Source organism: Dreissena polymorpha, chromosome 4 (genome assembly GCF_020536995.1).
Source record: "Dreissena polymorpha isolate Duluth1 chromosome 4, UMN_Dpol_1.0, whole genome shotgun sequence".
NCBI lineage: Eukaryota > Metazoa > Mollusca > Bivalvia > Myida > Dreissenidae > Dreissena > Dreissena polymorpha.
Window position 1 is genome coordinate 15,575,164 of NC_068358.1, and position 21,621 is coordinate 15,596,784.

At 34.2% G+C, this 21,621-nt stretch overlaps 1 protein-coding gene across 1 annotated transcript in view; it reads left to right on the plus strand.

Moving 5' to 3' along the window:
- Positions 1-21,621, plus strand: part of LOC127876337 (cAMP and cAMP-inhibited cGMP 3',5'-cyclic phosphodiesterase 10A-like) — a 46,480-nt gene that overhangs the window by 21,282 nt on the left and 3,577 nt on the right. The window contains exons 5-8 of the mRNA XM_052421443.1: positions 14,643-14,769; positions 15,570-16,135; positions 16,952-17,168; positions 21,032-21,112. Of these exons, the coding sequence (XP_052277403.1) occupies positions 14,643-14,769; positions 15,570-16,135; positions 16,952-17,168; positions 21,032-21,112 (991 nt within the window). The remainder of the gene's footprint in view (positions 1-14,642; positions 14,770-15,569; positions 16,136-16,951; positions 17,169-21,031; positions 21,113-21,621) is intronic.

Genomic DNA, 21,621 nt, shown 5'->3' on the forward strand with positions numbered 1-21,621 from the left:
TCTTATCGCCTTGTACACACATCCCTGATCAGTCCCCTTGTGATCCTTAATTCTTCATCTATCGATGGTTAATGTAACACTTCTTTTGATTGGCCAATGAAAGCAATGTTTTCTTATCGCCCTGTACACACAACCCTGATCAGTCCACTTGTGATCCTTAATCGATGGTTAATGTAACACTTTTTTTGATTGGCAAAGGAAAGAGAAGCAGCAAATGGAAGCAAATGATACAGGAGGTCGTAGGTCTGAAAATTGCTGACGTTAATAATTTGTGAAAAACAAGTAATGTTGGAAGCAATTAGAGAGGTGCTATGGATAATTGGCATTAATATGAACCGGAAAGTTTCTTTGCCTAAGTCCAAGGCCCATAACTTCGCCAAAATTTATGGACCGGAACTAAAGTTATTCTTGATCCGAAAGTCATGAAGGTAGACTCACATACCAAATATAAGGTCAATATCTTAAAGCGTTTCGAAAAAAAGTTTGGAGAGTTAAATGCCTGACGGACGGTGCCGGGAAACGGTTTTTATAGAGAAAAATGTAAGTTCAAGGCCCATAACTTCGTCAAATATAAATTGTCCAAATTTCACACTTTATCTGTTAGTCTTGAAGGTAGAATCATATACCAAAAATCAGCAAACAATCTTAAATAGTTTCATAAAAAAAACTTACGGAAAACGGTGATTATAGAAAACATTTCTAGGTCCAAACTTATCTAGCAGTTGTAGACAATTTTGATGGTTTATCTATGTTGATGGTGGTGAAAGTAAAACTGTGTAATATACATATATTTTAAACATTTTATGAGGAATGTACTTTGAAACTTTAGAGGAGGTGAGTTCAAAGAGAAAATAGTATAGTGGTTATATGTCAGTCATACTCTATGATACATTTCTTTAGAACGGTTTTTGATTTTCAAAGTTTGCCCTCTTTACTTATCAAACATCAGGTACATTTCTGAAATCTAATGCTTTAAACATTGGTGTGAAATTCGCACCAATGTTTAAAGCTTTAGACTTCAGAAAGGTGCTGATTTACTTGTTATATTCCGTAAATTTATGTATCAAAATAAGTTTTGAAGCATTAAAATGCACCACGAATCCACGAATAGTGCCAAAATGTAAAAAAAAAAATATGTAGGGGAGACACCTACCGCACCCTCCCCGGCCCCCCCCCCCCCCCCGTCAAAAATTCCTGCGTACGGCCCTGCAAGGACACACTCACGTGCTACATGATCAACGTTTCTTATCGCGGATATTTAGACAGATCCTTTGAAATAATATATATGTCATAGCTTTTACTTACAGATTTTTCTGTGTCGTAAGTCTTATCCCACTTAATTGTACAAATAAATTATTGGTCCATGTTGTTCATTCAATAATGTATTGATTTTTTTGTTCTCATAGAACTTACATAAAAATGTATTTAGTTCCTGGTGCAAATTGACATATTATATACAATTTTGCACAATTTGTGTCTGTCAAATTGTACGTTCTGTCGTTTGAACCCCCTGTTTTATATGAAACATTAATACAAACTATACTTTTTAGAATAAGATTAAATGTTTTATCATTTATACGAATCAGTCACAGAGAAGTTTGGAACGTTACACATAATTTTAAAAGAAAGTTGGCATTTTAAGCTAAGAATGAACACTAGAAATGTTGAAAGACCGTGCTATTATTTGTTGAAAAATCAATGCAAGGTGCTTTCCCTTTTGGTTTGGTATAGTCTATACTGTATATAATCACTTCGAATTAACGATTTCTTCGGTTTAACAGAACAGAACAGATAGTTTATTTGCGACTTAAGCATATACAGCTCATCGTCAAAAACAATAAATCAATCATAAATACATATACATACACATGCGTCAAACTAACAACAAATGTTTATGCATTTTTACACATAGATGATTTTTGTGAGAATGCAATATGAAAGAGAAAGAGAAGGCTCTTAATTGTTAAACAAAGTTAAGTAAATGATTATGATCCGTTAGTGATTGAGAAAAATAAAATATAGACATTATGCAGTTATAAATTATTTACAAAATCACAAATTGACAATTTTGGGGAAAAAACTATTCTCTCATAAGACTATAAATTTTCGACTCTAAGTTTAAATGCTTTTATACAAAAATTAGCTAGACGTATCAATACAGATTTTCTAGTCTCATTCAACAATTGTACAAATTTAAACATACTTGGTCTTCTTTTGTAAAAAAACAGGTATACATGTATTTCTAATATTATCATATAAAGGACATATAAGAACAAAATGGTACTCATCTTCAATTTCATTCATTGAACAAAATGTACATGTTCTTTCATTTCTTTGAATATTTTGGTGCCTACCAGTTTCTATAAATAGAACATGGGAAGATAATCTCAATTTTGCGATTATGTTTCTAAATTTCGAATTTTCAATTTTGTCTAAATAAATGGATCTTTCAAATATGGGTTTCAATTCTTTGTACAAATATAGTGATGGAGAGTCATTTACATCAATTCGCCATTTTGAAATAAACAAATCTTTTAATCTATTGCGAAACATTATAATAAAGCTGTTAACATTAACCGATTCTGGATATAACCATACGTCATTAAAACCTGACTCTTGCAAGAGTTTCCGAACGTTTGATGTCCATGACTTGGAGTGAGGATTATCACAAGATTCTTTAAATTGTTTACGAATAATTTTACTTAAAATACAGTTAGAAGATTTTTCGTTGCACAATTTTAAGAAATATTTAACTACTCGCAAATATCGACATATATACATCGGGTATCTCCCTACTTCGGCATACAAAGCATTTGAATTAGTAGAAGCTTTTACACTTAAAAGCCATTTACAGAATTTGCGTTGGACACGCTCAATATTTTCGGCTTTAGTAAACCCCCATACCTCGCTTCCATAATTTAGGATCGAGGCAACATATGCATCAAACAGATTTAACATTATTTTAACAGATACATTCAATGATTTTGTAACAGTAAATAATGCGTTCATCGCTCTAAGCGCTTTGGCTGATAAAGTATTTGTGGCTTGTATAAACGAGCCGCTGCTTGAAACTACTATTCCTAGATAATTAAAATTGTTCACGATTTCAATTGGATTATTATTGTACACCCATCTATAGCCTTTTTTAAATCTGCCTTTATGAAAAATAACAATTTTTGTTTTTTCGACATTCACCGTTATATTCCACTTCGTGCAATACTCAAACAAATTGTTCAAGGATGATTGTAAACCCTCAGATGATTCTGAGATTAGTACTGCGTCGTCGGCGAATAATAGAAGATATAGAGGATATTTGTTGGATTCGGTGGATTATCGATTTTAATTCACGAGTGATCATAGAAAATAATATTTTCACGAGTGGCGCAGCCACGAGTGAAAATATATATTTTATATGATCACGAGTGAATTAAAATCGATAATCCACTGAACCCAACAAATTTTCTTTTTATTTTATGCTTTTTTTCAAAGTTTATATACATTGTTAAAGAGTTTAACTAAAGAATTTCGCTGGGAAAATGACGTCATTTCGTCAAAAAAATGACGTCATTTAACATAAACAGTGAAAATTATCGATAATTTTCACTGATAATTTTCATTGTTTGAAACAGTGAAATTATCAGTTTTAATTCACTGATATTTCTCTATAAACCACCGGAAAGCATAAAATAAAAATGGATAATTGATCAATTGTAATGCCCGCATTTATATCAGCTTGTAAGTACAACTCAATGTCATTTAAGAATAATGAAAACATTATTGGCGAACATATTTCTCCCTGTAATAACCCGATGTCGGATTCAAATAAATCGGAAATACTATTCATATGTTTGACACCTAATTTAATCTGGTTATACAAAGAGCGAAAAACGGACAGGAGTTTGCCATCGATACCGGACCTAATGAGCTTAAACCAGAGATGCATGCGATCCGTTAAGTCATATGCCTTTAAATAATCGACAAAGCAGCAAAACAGTTTTTGTTTATTATTGATATGACTTTCAATCAATGATTGAAGGACAAATAATGCGTCGACCGTACTATAACCCGGTTTGAATCCGAACTGTGCGTCAGTTAAAATGTCATAAGCTGTAGGCCAATTTTGTAAGCGTTCATTGAGTATACTCGTGAATAACTTAGCAAAACAACTCACAAGGGTTATACCTCTATAATTGTTGGGTATTGAAGGATCGCCTTTTTTATAAAGGGGGATAATCAGACCCGTTGACCAGCTGTGAGGAAATTTCCCGGACTTGAGAATATGGTTAAATAACAATTCCAATGCATCACCTATTACATGAACACTTTCTTTAAAGTTTCGTTTATTGGCAAAAGTATTCGTATATTATATTGTCCGAAGAACATGCCTTATTATTTCCTAATCGTTTTGTTGCCATGATAATTTCCTCGATTGTTATGTATCTGTCGAGCTCCGGGTAGGTACTTTCAAAGTTATGGTTACTGTCGAAATTGCGAACAAAATTTATACTGTTTTCATTATTTATATTACCTTCGTTTTTAGCCAGGTTTTTAAAGTGTTCAACGAACTCATTTAATTCAATTGTTTCTCCGTTAGGATTTGGTGATCTTTTTTTGAACATTTTCCAAAAGTCTTTATGTGACTTAGATTTCATGCTATCCATTTTGCGTCCTAAAGTTCTATTAAAATCTGTCTTACATTTACGGCAATAATATTTATACGATTTCTTTTTCTCTAATACTGACTGTCGATTGCTCTCGTTATTAATTTGGTTATAATTGTACAAAGCATCCTTATATTCTTTACGTTTACTTTCGCACTCCGCATTATACCATTTTTGTTTATTTTTGTCATGTGAATCGAATTGATTTCTATCGCAGTTAATAGTGTGCGCAAAATAAGGATTACCTTTAGACGTTAAGTATTGAGTAAACATTGATGCTAGTTCCTCTGTATCATCGTTATTATCTATCCCTCGTTTTAAACTTAACTCGAGATTCGCAATGTCGCCCGATAATTCTGCAAGGAATACTTCCTTGTGAATAGGATTCCATTTCACAAAAGTTTTACGTCCTCGCTTATATGTTTTGCTAGTTGTCACAATTTTTAAACTATATTCAAGAGGAGCGTGATTAGAAAATTCATTAAAATCTTGTATTGTAAAGTGCTCGATATTTACAAAATTTTCCGAGCGTGTTAAACGAAGTTCAGATTAACAATGAAATTTTATATTGAACAAAGAAAAACCACAATCGGGACCCAAAAAATACTTCGAAATAACGGTGACTTCGGATTATCGGTTTTCCAAATAACGGTGTTAAAGTGTATATATATAGCCCACTCATCCTGCGCATCTCTCAGTCTGGTCAGGAGATAATAATAATAATAATAATAATAATAATAATAATAATAATAATAATAATAATAATAATAATAATAATAATAATGATAATAATAATAATAATAATAATAATAATAATAATAATAATAATAATAAAATAATAATAATACGACCATAACACCTTGAGTGATTTTATAGCGAACAGCATCGCCTCTGACCAGACTGCGCAGCTACGTTGGCCGAAACGCCATAAGATCCACTTTCGCATGACGCTACTATGAAAGTGTGATTTAAATGTGTCGAAAGAAAACTGCGTGTTAATCAAATATTTACATACGATATATTTCGATGGTGAAGAAATAAACTCATAAAAAGCCATTTGAGGACACATATAATGTGCACTCCCGTAGTATAATTTTCATATACTTACACTAATGTGTGGTTTGACTATAATAACACACATATCATGTGGTGAATATGCGACTAATAAGTGAAAAAAACACAATAGTTCAACTTTTGTTTTTAATAAAATTATTTAGAAACGTAAATTTCAAACTTTATTTCAAAGTCAGAATTTACGCCGACAACCTTTTAAAAAGCTATTTCTTGTTGTATTTGGTTGTTTTTTTATATTCGGTTTTAGCGATTATAGAGCATTTGTGTTGTTGTCTATAGTATACCTGTAGCTATTGGTGAACTCATGTGTAATATACATGTATTTTAAACATTTTATGAGGAATGTACTTTGAAACTTTAGAGGAGGTGAATTCAAAGAGAAAATAGTATAGTGGTTATATGTCAGTCATACTCTATGATACATTTCTTTAGAACGGTTTTTGATTTTCAAAGTTTGCCCTCTTTACTTATCAAACATCAGGTACATTTCTGAAATCTAATGCTTTAAACATTGGTGTGAAATTCGCACCAATGTTTAAAGCTTTAGACTTCAGAAAGGTGCTGATTTACTTGTTATATTCCGTAAATTTATGTATCAAAATAAGTTTTGAAGCATTAAAATGCACCACGAATCCACGAATAGTGCCAAAATGTAAAAAAATAAATATGTAGGGGAGACACCTACCGCACCCTCCCCGGCCCCCCCCCGTCAAAAATTCCTGCGTACGGCCCTGCAAGGACACACTCACGTGCTACATGATCAACGTTTCTTATCGCGGATATTTAGACAGATCCTTTGAAATAATATATATGTCATAGCTTTTACTTACAGATTTTTCTGTGTCGTAAGTCTTATCCCACTTAATTGTACAAATAAATTATTGGTCCATGTTGTTCATTCAATAATGTATTGATTTTTTTGTTCTCATAGAACTTACATAAAAATGTATTTAGTTCCTGGTGCAAATTGACATATTATATACAATTTTGCACAATTTGTGTCTGTCAAATTGTACGTTCTGTCGTTTGAACCCCCTGTTTTATATGAAACATTAATACAAACTATACTTTTTAGAATAAGATTAAATGTTTTATCATTTATACGAATCAGTCACAGAGAAGTTTGGAACGTTACACATAATTTTAAAAGAAAGTTGGCATTTTAAGCTAAGAATGAACACTAGAAATGTTGAAAGACCGTGCTATTATTTGTTGAAAAATCAATGCAAGGTGCTTTCCCTTTTGGTTTGGTATAGTCTATACTGTATATAATCACTTCGAATTAACGATTTCTTCGGTTTAACAGAACAGAACAGATAGTTTATTTGCGACTTAAGCATATACAGCTTATCGTCAAAAACAATAAATCAATCATAAATACATATACATACACATGCGTCAAACTAACAACAAATGTTTATGCATTTTTACACATAGATGATTTTTGTGAGAATGCAATATGAAAGAGAAAGAGAAGGCTCTTAATTGTTAAACAAAGTTAAGTAAATGATTATGATCCGTTAGTGATTGAGAAAAATAAAATATAGACATTATGCAGTTATAAATTATTTACAAAATCACAAATTGACAATTTTGGGGAAAAAACTATTCTCTCATAAGACTATAAATTTTCGACTCTAAGTTTAAATGCTTTTATACAAAAATTAGCTAGACGTATCAATACAGATTTTCTAGTCTCATTCAACAATTGTACAAATTTAAACATACTTGGTCTTCTTTTGTAAAAAAACAGGTATACATGTATTTCTAATATTATCATATAAAGGACATATAAGAACAAAATGGTACTCATCTTCAATTTCATTCATTGAACAAAATGTACATGTTCTTTCATTTCTTTGAATATTTTGGTGCCTACCAGTTTCTATAAATAGAACATGGGAAGATAATCTCAATTTTGCGATTATGTTTCTAAATTTCGAATTTTCAATTTTGTCTAAATAAATGGATCTTTCAAATATGGGTTTCAATTCTTTGTACAAATATAGTGATGGAGAGTCATTTACATCAATTCGCCATTTTGAAATAAACAAATCTTTTAATCTATTGCGAAACATTATAATAAAGCTGTTAACATTAACCGATTCTGGATATAATCATACGTCATTAAAACCTGACTCTTGCAAGAGTTTCCGAACGTTTGATGTCCATGACTTGGAGTGAGGATTATCACAAGATTCTTTAAATTGTTTACGAATAATTTTACTTAAAATACAGTTAGAAGATTTTTCGTTGCACAATTTTAAGAAATATTTAACTACTCGCAAATATCGACATATATACATCGGGTATCTCCCTACTTCGGCATACAAAGCATTTGAATTAGTAGAAGCTTTTACACTTAAAAGCCATTTACAGAATTTGCGTTGGACACGCTCAATATTTTCGGCTTTAGTAAACCCCCATACCTCGCTTCCATAATTTAGGATCGAGGCAACATATGCATCAAACAGATTTAACATTATTTTAACAGATACATTCAATGATTTTGTAACAGTAAATAATGCGTTCATCGCTCTAAGCGCTTTGGCTGATAAAGTATTTGTGGCTTGTATAAACGAGCCGCTGCTTGAAACTACTATTCCTAGATAATTAAAATTGTTCACGATTTCAATTGGATTATTATTGTACACCCATCTATAGCCTTTTTTAAATCTGCCTTTATGAAAAATAACAATTTTTGTTTTTTCGACATTCACCGTTATATTCCACTTCGTGCAATACTCAAACAAATTGTTCAAGGATGATTGTAAACCCTCAGATGATTCTGAGATTAGTACTGCGTCGTCGGCGAATAATAGAAGATATAGAGGATATTTGTTGGATTCGGTGGATTATCGATTTTAATTCACGAGTGATCATAGAAAATAATATTTTCACGAGTGGCGCAGCCACGAGTGAAAATATATATTTTATATGATCACGAGTGAATTAAAATCGATAATCCACTGAACCCAACAAATTTTCTTTTTATTTTATGCTTTTTTTCAAAGTTTATATACATTGTTAAAGAGTTTAACTAAAGAATTTCGCTGGGAAAATGACGTCATTTCGTCAAAAAAATGACGTCATTTAACATAAACAGTGAAAATTATCGATAATTTTCACTGATAATTTTCATTGTTTGAAACAGTGAAATTATCAGTTTTAATTCACTGATATTTCTCTATAAACCACCGGAAAGCATAAAATAAAAATGGATAATTGATCAATTGTAATGCCCGCATTTATATCAGCTTGTAAGTACAACTCAATGTCATTTAAGAATAATGAAAACATTATTGGCGAACATATTTCTCCCTGTAATAACCCGATGTCGGATTCAAATAAATCGGAAATACTATTCATATGTTTGACACCTAATTTAATCTGGTTATACAAAGAGCGAAAAACGGACAGGAGTTTGCCATCGATACCGGACCTAATGAGCTTAAACCAGAGATGCATGCGATCCGTTAAGTCATATGCCTTTAAATAATCGACAAAGCAGCAAAACAGTTTTTGTTTATTATTGATATGACTTTCAATCAATGATTGAAGGACAAATAATGCGTCGACCGTACTATAACCCGGTTTGAATCCGAACTGTGCGTCAGTTAAAATGTCATAAGCTGTAGGCCAATTTTGTAAGCGTTCATTGAGTATACTCGTGAATAACTTAGCAAAACAACTCACAAGGGTTATACCTCTATAATTGTTGGGTATTGAAGGATCGCCTTTTTTATAAAGGGGGATAATCAGACCCGTTGACCAGCTGTGAGGAAATTTCCCGGACTTGAGAATATGGTTAAATAACAATTCCAATGCATCACCTATTACATGAACACTTTCTTTAAAGTTTCGTTTATTGGCAAAAGTATTCGTATATTATATTGTCCGAAGAACATGCCTTATTATTTCCTAATCGTTTTGTTGCCATGATAATTTCCTCGATTGTTATGTATCTGTCGAGCTCCGGGTAGGTACTTTCAAAGTTATGGTTACTGTCGAAATTGCGAACAAAATTTATACTGTTTTCATTATTTATATTACCTTCGTTTTTAGCCAGGTTTTTAAAGTGTTCAACGAACTCATTTAATTCAATTGTTTCTCCGTTAGGATTTGGTGATCTTTTTTTGAACATTTTCCAAAAGTCTTTATGTGACTTAGATTTCATGCTATCCATTTTGCGTCCTAAAGTTCTATTAAAATCTGTCTTACATTTACGGCAATAATATTTATACGATTTCTTTTTCTCTAATACTGACTGTCGATTGCTCTCGTTATTAATTTGGTTATAAGTGTACAAAGCATCCTTATATTCTTTACGTTTACTTTCGCACTCCGCATTATACCATTTTTGTTTATTTTTGTCATGTGAATCGAATTGATTTCTATCGCAGTTAATAGTGTGCGCAAAATAAGGATTACCTTTAGACGTTAAGTATTGAGTAAACATTGATGCTAGTTCCTCTGTATCATCGTTATTATCTATCCCTCGTTTTAAACTTAACTCGAGATTCGCAATGTCGCCCGATAATTCTGCAAGGAATACTTCCTTGTGAATAGGATTCCATTTCACAAAAGTTTTACGTCCTCGCTTATATGTTTTGCTAGTTGTCACAATTTTTAAACTATATTCAAGGGGAGCGTGGTTAGAAAATTCATTAAAATCTTGTATTGTAAAGTGCTCGATATTTACAAAATTTTCCGAGCGTGTTAAACGAAGTTCAGATTAACAATGAAATTTTATATTGAACAAAGAAAAACCACAATCGGGACCCAAAAAATACTTCGAAATAACGGTGACTTCGGATTATCGGTTTTCCAAATAACGGTGTTAAAGTGTATATATATAGCCCACTCATCCTGCGCATCTCTCAGTCTGGTCAGGAGATAATAATAATATTAATAATAATAATAATAATAATAATAATAATAATAATAATAATAATAATAATAATAATAATAATGATAATAATAATAATAATAATAATAATAATAATAATAATAATAATAAAATAATAATAATACGACCATAACACCTTGAGTGATTTTATAGCGAACAGCATCGCCTCTGACCAGACTGCGCAGCTACGTTGGCCGAAACGCCATAAGATCCACTTTCGCATGACGCTACTATGAAAGTGTGATTTAAATGTGTCGAAAGAAAACTGCGTGTTAATCAAATATTTACATACGATATATTTCGATGGTGAAGAAATAAACTCATAAAAAGCCATTTGAGGACACATATAATGTGCACTCCCGTAGTATAATTTTCATATACTTACACTAATGTGTGGTTTGACTATAATAACACACATATCATGTGGTGAATATGCGACTAATAAGTGAAAAAAACACAATAGTTCAACTTTTGTTTTTAATAAAATTATTTAGAAACGTAAATTTCAAACTTTATTTCAAAGTCAGAATTTACGCCGACAACCTTTTAAAAAGCTATTTCTTGTTGTATTTGGTTGTTTTTTTATATTCGGTTTTAGCGATTATAGAGCATTTGTGTTGTTGTCTATAGTATACCTGTAGCTATTGGTGAACTCATGTTCAACGTTTTTGAATTGAGAACTGTGAAAATAAACAAGCTTAACCTTATACTATTGCTTTGTTATCACCCGTGCATTTGATAATACATGAGATATTGCCGCTACCTGTTGAGAACAACAAGAACATTTCCCAGACATATCAGATTTAACCCCGCTTTAGCAGCAAGCACTATCAACGAGGTTACGCAACAGACGCATGACAGTGTATTGGACTCTCGTTATCCCACTAAACGTGTTGATCAGCAGTGGTTTTATTTTCTCGCATCTTTTCATGGCCTCAGATTATGAATGACCTGTGCTGAGCAAAAATACCACGTGATTAAGACGCAGCAGATAGTGGACACTTATAATCATTCATAAACATTCTCATCCGCGACACGCATAATTCAAACATTGTTTATTAATTATTTTCTATATACGCTCCGTTCAAAAAAAAATCCATTTAACACGATATTCAAATTATGTTGCCATTTGTGAATGCATATAGTTAAAGAACTCAAACCCCCGTCACTAATTTTACAACTCTTTCTCGGCGCGGATGCGGCAGATGCGGCAGTTATCAGGTTTATCGCTAAGGTACTTGAAAAAAAATTGGTCCTTATTTATATAATAAAAGAAAAGGTATTCAAAGATGATTTCACAGGTGTATTTAATAACACAATGCAACAGCATGAAATGTCAAACAATGCACACATATGTCGACGTGGTTGCCATCAGGAAGCGTCCATCTATGATTAAACACTTTTTATTTGATGAAAATCCAGCAAATATGTCCAAAACAGCTAAAAGTTTCACAATATTTCCCCAAAATCAAAGTGTGTTTAATTCTCGACGTCCAAATGTCAGTTATGACGGAAGGCTATTTTCGGTCGATTTTTTCATGGTCAAGCCGTCTCGCATTTCGCAGTAAGTCAGAAGATACCTAATGAGACCGCAAAACCTTGTGTGATTTATAGCGGACAGCGCAGCTAGCCAACACGCCATAGGACCTATTTTCTTTTTATCTTATTACCAGAGGAAAATCGATAGTATAACAACGATCGTATAAACATGGGCTTTATACTATCGCTATTTTTAGACCATGGTTTTCCGATCTCTATGTTATGAACACTATATGTTTCAATGTGACGCCATAGCAAATGATGACGTTGAAGTAAACAAACATTTAGGAATCAACTTGGAAAACCAGCGCTGTTTCTTTGAATTTTAAAGTAGTTTTACTCTTTTTGAACGTTAAACGACCACAAAATAATAGGATAAATGGAATATTATGTGAGTTTTGGATAAAGATCAAGTTTATCATGCTCGGCACGAACCATGTCAGCGCTCGGCAAGACTCGCGCTACATCGGTTCTAAGCCTCGCATGATAAACCTGATCTTTATCCAAAACTAACAAAATATTCTCTATTTACACGTCTCTGAAAGTATGATTTGAATGTGCCGAAAGAAAAGTGCGTGTTAATCAAATATTAGAATACCATATGTTTCGACGGTGAAAAAATAAACTCCTAATAAGCAATGTGAGAACACAAACGATGTGATCTCCCGTAGTATAATTTTTAATTACGAACATTTACGTGTGGTTTGAATACACGGGCAAATATTAACACACATTTCATGAGGTGAATATGCGACTAACAAGTAACAAAAAACAACAACAACAATTTAAACATTTTTGTTTTATTTAATTTTTTAAAACATATGTTTCTAACTTTATTTTAAAGTCAAGATATTATATTTTAGAGATTCCGATGCCAATGGCGATTGAATCTGTAAGCTGGCGTCTAAAGTTGAGAATGTTAAAGAAAATGGCGATTGTCAAAAAATAAAGTTTACTCTATGAATGTAATAGTATTCTCCAGCTTAAAAGAGCTTAGTCATCAGCTGGAGCGTGAACGTCGCTACCGGTGCGAAAGTCACCGGCAGAAGGTATTCTTGAAGACTCAGAAGAATCGCCAAGCGGAATGGTACATGTAGTTGTCCGTAGATTGATAGTGGTTTCACTACATCGTCTGAGTGGGGTCGGATAGGGAAACGTCTTCGGGCGGCTTTGTTAATCAAGGGGGTACCGTCATCTCTCGACCAAGATGCCCTCTCTCGTTGACTAAGCTGACTCCCACAACTTGAAAGGATTGCCAAGCGGAATGGCAATTGTCCATTGGTGGATAGTGGTTTCACTACATTGCCGGAAGAGGGACAGTAACAACGGAGGTGGCAGCCTAGAGGACGGACGGGGCGAACCTTGGGCAGTGATACAGATCAGGATTTCGAAGGGGTGGTCATATGAAGATATTGAAGTGTTCCAGGACGGCGGCACTCAGTACGCTCAACGTGCTGGGGAAGCCGTTCTTGGTTTCGGGTCGACGGCTTGTGGCGTCGAAAGAGGCCATAAAAGCGGCGAAGCGCACGAGGAGCGGGAAAAGGGACTTCTTAATTGTCAGCACTCCCATGGCATAGTAACCTTATCCTTTTAATGGCAACCAGACATGAAATTTAAAGTGTCTACTAGTTCACTTTGGTCTCATTGGTCATCTTGCACTGGTCTATTTTGATCAAAATTATTTCATTGGTGAATACCCGGAAAGCCGAGGTAAATTTGACCTACTTTGCTCAAAATTAAATATTCTCCCCAGAAAGGTCACAGGGGCAAGTCTGAACATAATGTTGTCGTGAAGACTCAGCGATGACCTGTAAATAAAACTTCTGAATTACACACACGCACGCACGCACCCCCCCACACACACATACACACCTTACATGAGTACCTTTTTCACCGCGCAATCGCCATAAACTCCCCATGAGGTAATAGATAATCCACTGATAAGAGATACCATGAGGAATATTCAAGCCACCTTACAGAGTCATGTATGCTGACACAGCTGCGTCACGAGAAATTCTCAGGTTACTTTCTAATCGCCGAACTGTAATTTTCGCCGTCCAATCGGTTCCGAGAATGTTTATGAGGGCGGGGTTAACTGGCGATTATTATTTTTGATTGTCGTCGGTCAATTAAGAAGACGTTGACAGCAGATTGTTTAACAAATAATTACAGTTTTACAATTTACAAAATATAAAACGGTTATTAATACAGTATAATAACGACAATGTAAGGGAATCATCCTCACCCCTTTTAATTGTAAATAATAGTTACTTATGAAAAGTAAGGTACAAACAAACAGGGACCTATACCAACAGTTTGTATCGGTCACTGTTTGTATACTAGTAGGTTCCAGGAAAGTTAACAGCAAATGGTGAGTAATTGAATTCTTATGGCGAGTAAGTAGTGAAAACAACAACCTTTAAAGAATCTATGCTTTGATCTTTTATTCGCACCCCCAGAAAGAACGGCGACCACTTCACTCTCGAGGACGAGTCAGCCTTCAAGCTGTTCGCAATCTACTGCGCACTCGCCCTCCACTACTCCCGGATATACACGCTGCTCTCGCACAAACATATGAAGTACCAGGTGGGACATAGGAGACTTGATGATTTGTTTCTCATGTGAACCCTTTACCACTTAGATACGTATTTGCACGCATTTGTAGTGCCTTAGATAGTTATATATAATTGAAAACCTTACTTACTAGATTCAAGTCTTTACGGCTTTACCACAAAACCTTAGATACTGATGAGCAGCAAGCAGCATAAACATGAACAGACTGCAAGGACTGTAGTATCTGACTATTTGAAACAAATCATGCTATATCCCTAAAGCCTTTTATGTAAGATGAGATGTGTTTGATACGTGCTTTAGTTTAATTTTACCATGCCTTAGAAAGTTACCATTCGGTTGGTAATTTAATGATTATCAAATATAAATATGTTCTCTGTTATTGCTATTATATTTTAATTGTAATCCTACGATTTTCATTTTAGCATGTATGATACTCCTTAACAAATGTTTAAAACCTCCGAGGCCCAATGCGTTGATCGTTGAAAGGGGATGAGCCAATTTTTATTTATGTTAATGTGTTTGTGTTATGTATTTTTGTGCTATTTCTATAGATGTGTCGTGTGTCATACAGTTTGCCATCAATTTTTTTTTCCACATTTTGTTATTGATTTTGCTTCGTGCTGATGCAGCTGAAGTTTCACTTTTTATATTCGTCCCAGATAAGCCTCGGACGACTATTTCCGCATTTATGGATCGAAAATGCATTTTAGGCGGAAAGTGTCATCACTGACTGTACAGGCTAATTTGGGGCGATATTTTACGCACATGATTGATACCCCGTTTTATCAGAGCGAGGCTAATGTTCCTTGTAGGTCGCCATGGATGTGTTGAACTACCACATATCGTGCTCAGACGATGAATACAAGGCTTTGTTGAAGGCGCCAGAAATAGCCGAAAACCTGATTCCGGCTGACTTCGACACCTATGACTTCTGCTGCTACGATTACACGGAACATCTGCCAAAACTCTTTATAAAATTAATACAAGAAACTTTCACAAACACGTTCGAGATGCGCAAGCTCTGTCGCTTCATACTGACGGTCAGAAAGAACTACCGTCCAGTTCAGTACCACAACTGGGAGCACGGGTTTCACGTGGGGCACTCCCTCTGGCAGATGATTCGGAAATGCAAGTTTCAGTTTACGAACCTGGAAAAGATGGCGCTTATTATAGGTGGCGTCTGTCACGACATCGATCACCGCGGCTACAATAACGATTTCTTTAAGAAGCTGAAGCTCCCTCTAGCGGCGCTGTACTCCACTTCCCTTATGGAGGAACACCACTACAAGCAGATGATCACGATATTGCATGCGGAGGGCCATGAGATATTCTCATTCCTGACCGCAGACGAACACAGACTAATCCTGGACTACATCAGGTGAGTCTTTGCTTGTTCGGAGTCGGTCGAATAAAGATGGATGAAATGCTTAATTTCGAATACTAGTAAGCATTCATTAAATGGTAGTATTAGTAGTGTGTATCCTATTACCACATTGATACAATTTTTAATAAGTAACATAAATAACATCAAATAAACGTTCGAATATTACGTGCTAACATGAAAAAAAAAACACGAAAGTATGCGTGACGATATATAGACGGCATTTACAAGGGGTAAGTATGCGTGACGATATATAGACGGTATTTACAAGGGGTAAGTATGCGTGACGATATATAAACGGTATTTACAAGGGGTAAGTACGCGTAACAATATATAGACGGTATTTACAAGGGGTAAGTATGCGTGACGATATATAGACGGTATTTACAAGGGGTAAGTATACGTGACGATATATAGACGGTATTTACAAGGGGTAAGTATGCGTGACGATATATAGACGGTATTCACAAGTGGTAAGTATACGTGACGATATATAGACGGTATTTACAAGTGGTAAGAATGCGTGACGATATATAGACGGTATTAACAAGGGGTAAGTATGCGTGACGATATATAGACGGTATTTACAAGGGTAAGTATGCGTGACGATATATAGACGGTATTTACAAGGGGTAAGTATGCGTGACGATATATAGACGGTATTTACAAGGGGTAAGTATGCGTGACGATATATAGACGGTATTTACAAGGGGTAAGCTGGAGACTACTACACTTAACAAAAAAACTAAAGACAGAAAACACACTAGCTTCATTTTCAAAACTCTACTTTATGCAGCTTTATGACTTTATCAGGAAAAACATCATAGCGACGGATCTGTCCCTCTACTTCACCAATCAGAAGTTCCTGACAGGCCTTATCGAGAGGAAAGAGTTCAATCCGGAGGTGGGTGCCCATCGGCACGGGCTGCTGGCGCTCATGATGACGGGAGCGGACCTGTGCGCCATCGCCAAGCCGTGGCACACCCAGCAGCGGACGGCGAAATTCATTTACGATGAGTTCTTCATGCAGGTAGTCAGGTGTAGGGTGCTGGAGTTTGGTCATATTCTTCCGGCTAATTGTCGCTTTAGAAGAGCGCTAAAACGACAATCCGCCTGACGACAAATAAAAGCGCCGATACTACTGATGCAATGTGTCGGGTTCCTCTGTTTGCGTTTGTGTGACAGACTGACGAAAAGGTTACGAATTTCTAACTTCAACATTCTAGACATATTGACTTACAATCTCACGACGTACGAAACAATGACGAACATACTCAAGACATACGAAATACTATCTAACATAATCAAGACATACGAAATACTGACTTACATACTCAAGACATACGAATTTCTAACTAATATACTCAAGAAATATTAAAACTGACTTACATACTCAAGACATATGAAATACAGACTAACATACTCAAGACATATGAGATACTGACTAACATACTCAAGACATGTGAAGTACTTACTAACATGCTCTAGACATATGAAGTACTTACTAACATACTCAAGAGATATGAAGTACTGACTCACGTACTCAAGACATATGAAATACTAACATACTCAAGACATAGGAAATACTGACTAACATACTCAAGACATATGAAATACTGACTAACATACTCAAGACATAGGAAATACTGACTAACATGCTCAAGACATATGAAATACTGACTAACATGCTCAAGACATATGAATTACTGACTAACATACTCAAGACATATGAAATACTGACTAACATACTCAAGACATATGAAATACTGACTAACATACTCAAGACATATGAAATACTGACTAACATACTCAAGACATAGGAAATACTGACTAACATGCTCAAGACATATGAAATACTGACTAACATACTCAAGACATATGAAATACTGACTAACATACTCAAGACATAGGAAATACTGACTAACATACTCAAGACATATGAAATACTGACTAACATGCTCAAGACATATGAAATACTGACTAACATACTCAAGACATATGAAATACTGACTAACATACTCAAGACATATGAAATACAGACTAAAATACTCAAGACATATGAAATACTGACTAAAATACTCAAGAAATAAAAAAAACAGACTAACATACTCAAGACATAGGAAATACTGGCTAACATACTCACGACATAAAAAACAGACTAACAGTGCGGTAAATGTGCTGTAAATGTAGGCATTTACTGTTCATTATCCTTTTCTAAAATATTTGCTAACTGCTGTCTAATTAGGTAAAAAAATATGTTGAACAAGGGTTGGTTCCGTGTTTCAATTAATACAGGTATTCTAAAAAAGTTGAGATTTGTTATCAGAATGTAAAAAAACATTTGTGTCACATGTTTACATTTCATAAATATTTTATCTCTTGGCCCAAAAATGCCTTTAGGGTATTTAGGTCTAATGATCAGTGTCAACTATGACTGGCCAATTAAATTAAGGAAATCAATTTTAAAGTTCATTTCAATATTGCTAGTGTAAATTATCTGTAATTATTACCTGCCAATCACATATTATTCAGAGAGTTTGCACGTGCTGACCTTAATTGTTTTCTTAATTGAAGGAAATACAAAAATGTTTCTGAGTGGGATATTTTTGAATAGTTTAATACTCAAGACATATGATATACATAATAACATACTCAAGACATAGGAAATACATACTAACATGCTCAAGACATATGAATACTGACTAACATGCTCACGACATATGAAATACTGACTAACATGCTCAAGACATATGAAATACTGACTAACATACTCAAGACATATGAATTACTGACTAACATACTCAAGACATATGAAATACTGACTAACATGCTGAAGACATATGAATTACTGACTAACATACTCAAGACATATGAATTACTGACTAACATACTCAAGATATATGAAATACTGACTAACATACTCAAGACATATGAAATACTGACTAACATGCTCAAGACATATGAATTACTGACTAACATACTCAAGACATATGAATTACTGACTAACATACTCAAGATATATGAAATACTGACTAACATAATCAAGATATATGAAATACTGACTAACATACTCAAGACATATGAAATACTGACTTACATGCTCAAGACATATGAAATACTGACTAACATGCTCAAGACATATGAAATACTGACTAACATACTCAAGACATATGAAATACTGACTCACATGCTCAAGACATATGAATTACTGACTAAAATACTCAAGACATATGAATTACTGACTAACATGCTCAAGACATATGAAATACTGACTAACATGCTCAAGACATATGAAATACTGACTAACATACTCAAGACATATAAAATACTGACTAACATGCTCAAGACATATGAAATACTGACTAACATACTCAAGACATATGAAATACTAACTAACATACTCAAGACATATGAAATACTGACTAACATGCTCAAGACATATGAATTACTGACTAAAATACTCAAGACATATTAATTACTGACTAACATACTCAAGATATATGAAATACTGACTAACATACTCAAGACATATGAAATATTGACTAACATGCTCAAGACATATGAAATACTGACTAACATGCTCAAGACATATGAAATACTGACTAACATACTCAAGACATATGAAATACTGACTAACATACTCAAGACATATGAAATACTGACTAACATACTCAAGACATAATTATGAAATACTGACTAACATACTTAAGAGATATGAAATAATGACTAACATACTCAAGAAATATAAAATACTGACGAATATACTTAATACATATGAAATACTAAGTCAAGACATATGAAATACTGACTAACATACTCAAGACCTATGAAATACTGACTAACATCTTCAAGATATACTAAATACTAACTAAAATACTCAAGACATATGAAATACTGACTAACATGCTCAAGACATATGAAATACTGACTAACATACTCAAGACATATGAAATACTGACTAAAATACTCAAGACATATGAATTACTGACTAACATACTCAAGACATACGGAATACTGACGCACACATTATAGATAAACGAAATTCTACACAACACACAAAACAAACGAATTGCTGACCAAATCCCTCCATACAAACTAAAAACTGACACACATACATAAGTGAAGACATATGAAATACTAACACTCTTAAGAAAAAACGAACTACTGACCAGCACATATAAACATACTAAATACCTCCTCAAATACTCTGGTATACACATATGAAATGCAGGATACATACGCTAGATATACGAAATACTGAAGAATACGCTCTAGACAAACGAAATGCAATTTTCTTTATTAAATGTTGAAATAAAACTCCACGCAACGTTAACCTATCCTTGGCTACTGGCGATAACCACTGTCATCACAGATCAGGAGGGATTTTTTGTTGAAGTATTATATTATGAAAAAGTAGTATCATTTTATTTAACATTTTGAAAATATATAGATAAGTTTACGTTCATAATAAAAACATAAATAACCTTAATTTTAACAAAAGTATAATTAACAACTAATAAACGGGAAAAAGTTTATACTGTAAGACGTCAGTATTGTACAACGTGGCTCCGCTGTCATAACGTTGTTAATTATAACGGCAGGGTTTTGATATTGGCCTATGCTTGGAACCAGTCAAATCTCTGCGGGGAGGTTATGTTGACAAACGAAATACACGTATTGACTTAATTACTCTAGACATATGAAAAACCACTCTAGATTTACGAAATACGGAGTTGTACACTTCAGACATATAGAATACATACTTACTCAGTTTTAATATATAAAATGCTCATCATCACACTATGTACTCACTGAAGTCCCCGCTTTATGAAACGAAATGCTAAGGAGGAGGTTGCGCATTTATGTAAATACCGGGTTTTATTGTGTTATTAGGGCGACGAAGAAAAGAAGCGTGGTCTGCAGCCCATCCCGATGATGGACCGTCATTACCAGGACGACATTCCTAAGAATCAGGTACGACTTCTTTGTAATACATATGAGTCCCATTCCGGGAAAACAGGGTTTAATGCATGTGCGTCAATAGTCGTCCCAGATTTGCCTGTGCGGTTCGCAAAGGCTAATCAGGGACGACACTTTCCGCCTAATCTGGATTTTCGCTACAAACGGAGAACTTTTAAACGAAAGATAAAATAAAAGCGGAAAGTGTCGTCTCTGATTAGCTTGTGCGGACTGCATAAGCTAACATGGGACGACATTTTACACACATGCATTAACAACCATTTTTCAAGAGCGATGCTCATGCAGCGAGAATAGAGAAGACCGATAGAATCGAGTAGAATTTTTTAAATAAAAGACAGTGAAACTATCAGCAATTAGTATTTGTGTACCAAAAACATAGCATCTTTTCAGGTTTAAATTTAAATAATAGTTTAACATAAGGAAAAGCGCCATCAACACATATACAATTTATCGTCTAGCAATAAACTTTGTATGAAACACGAGGACGCCTCTTAAACGCCTAC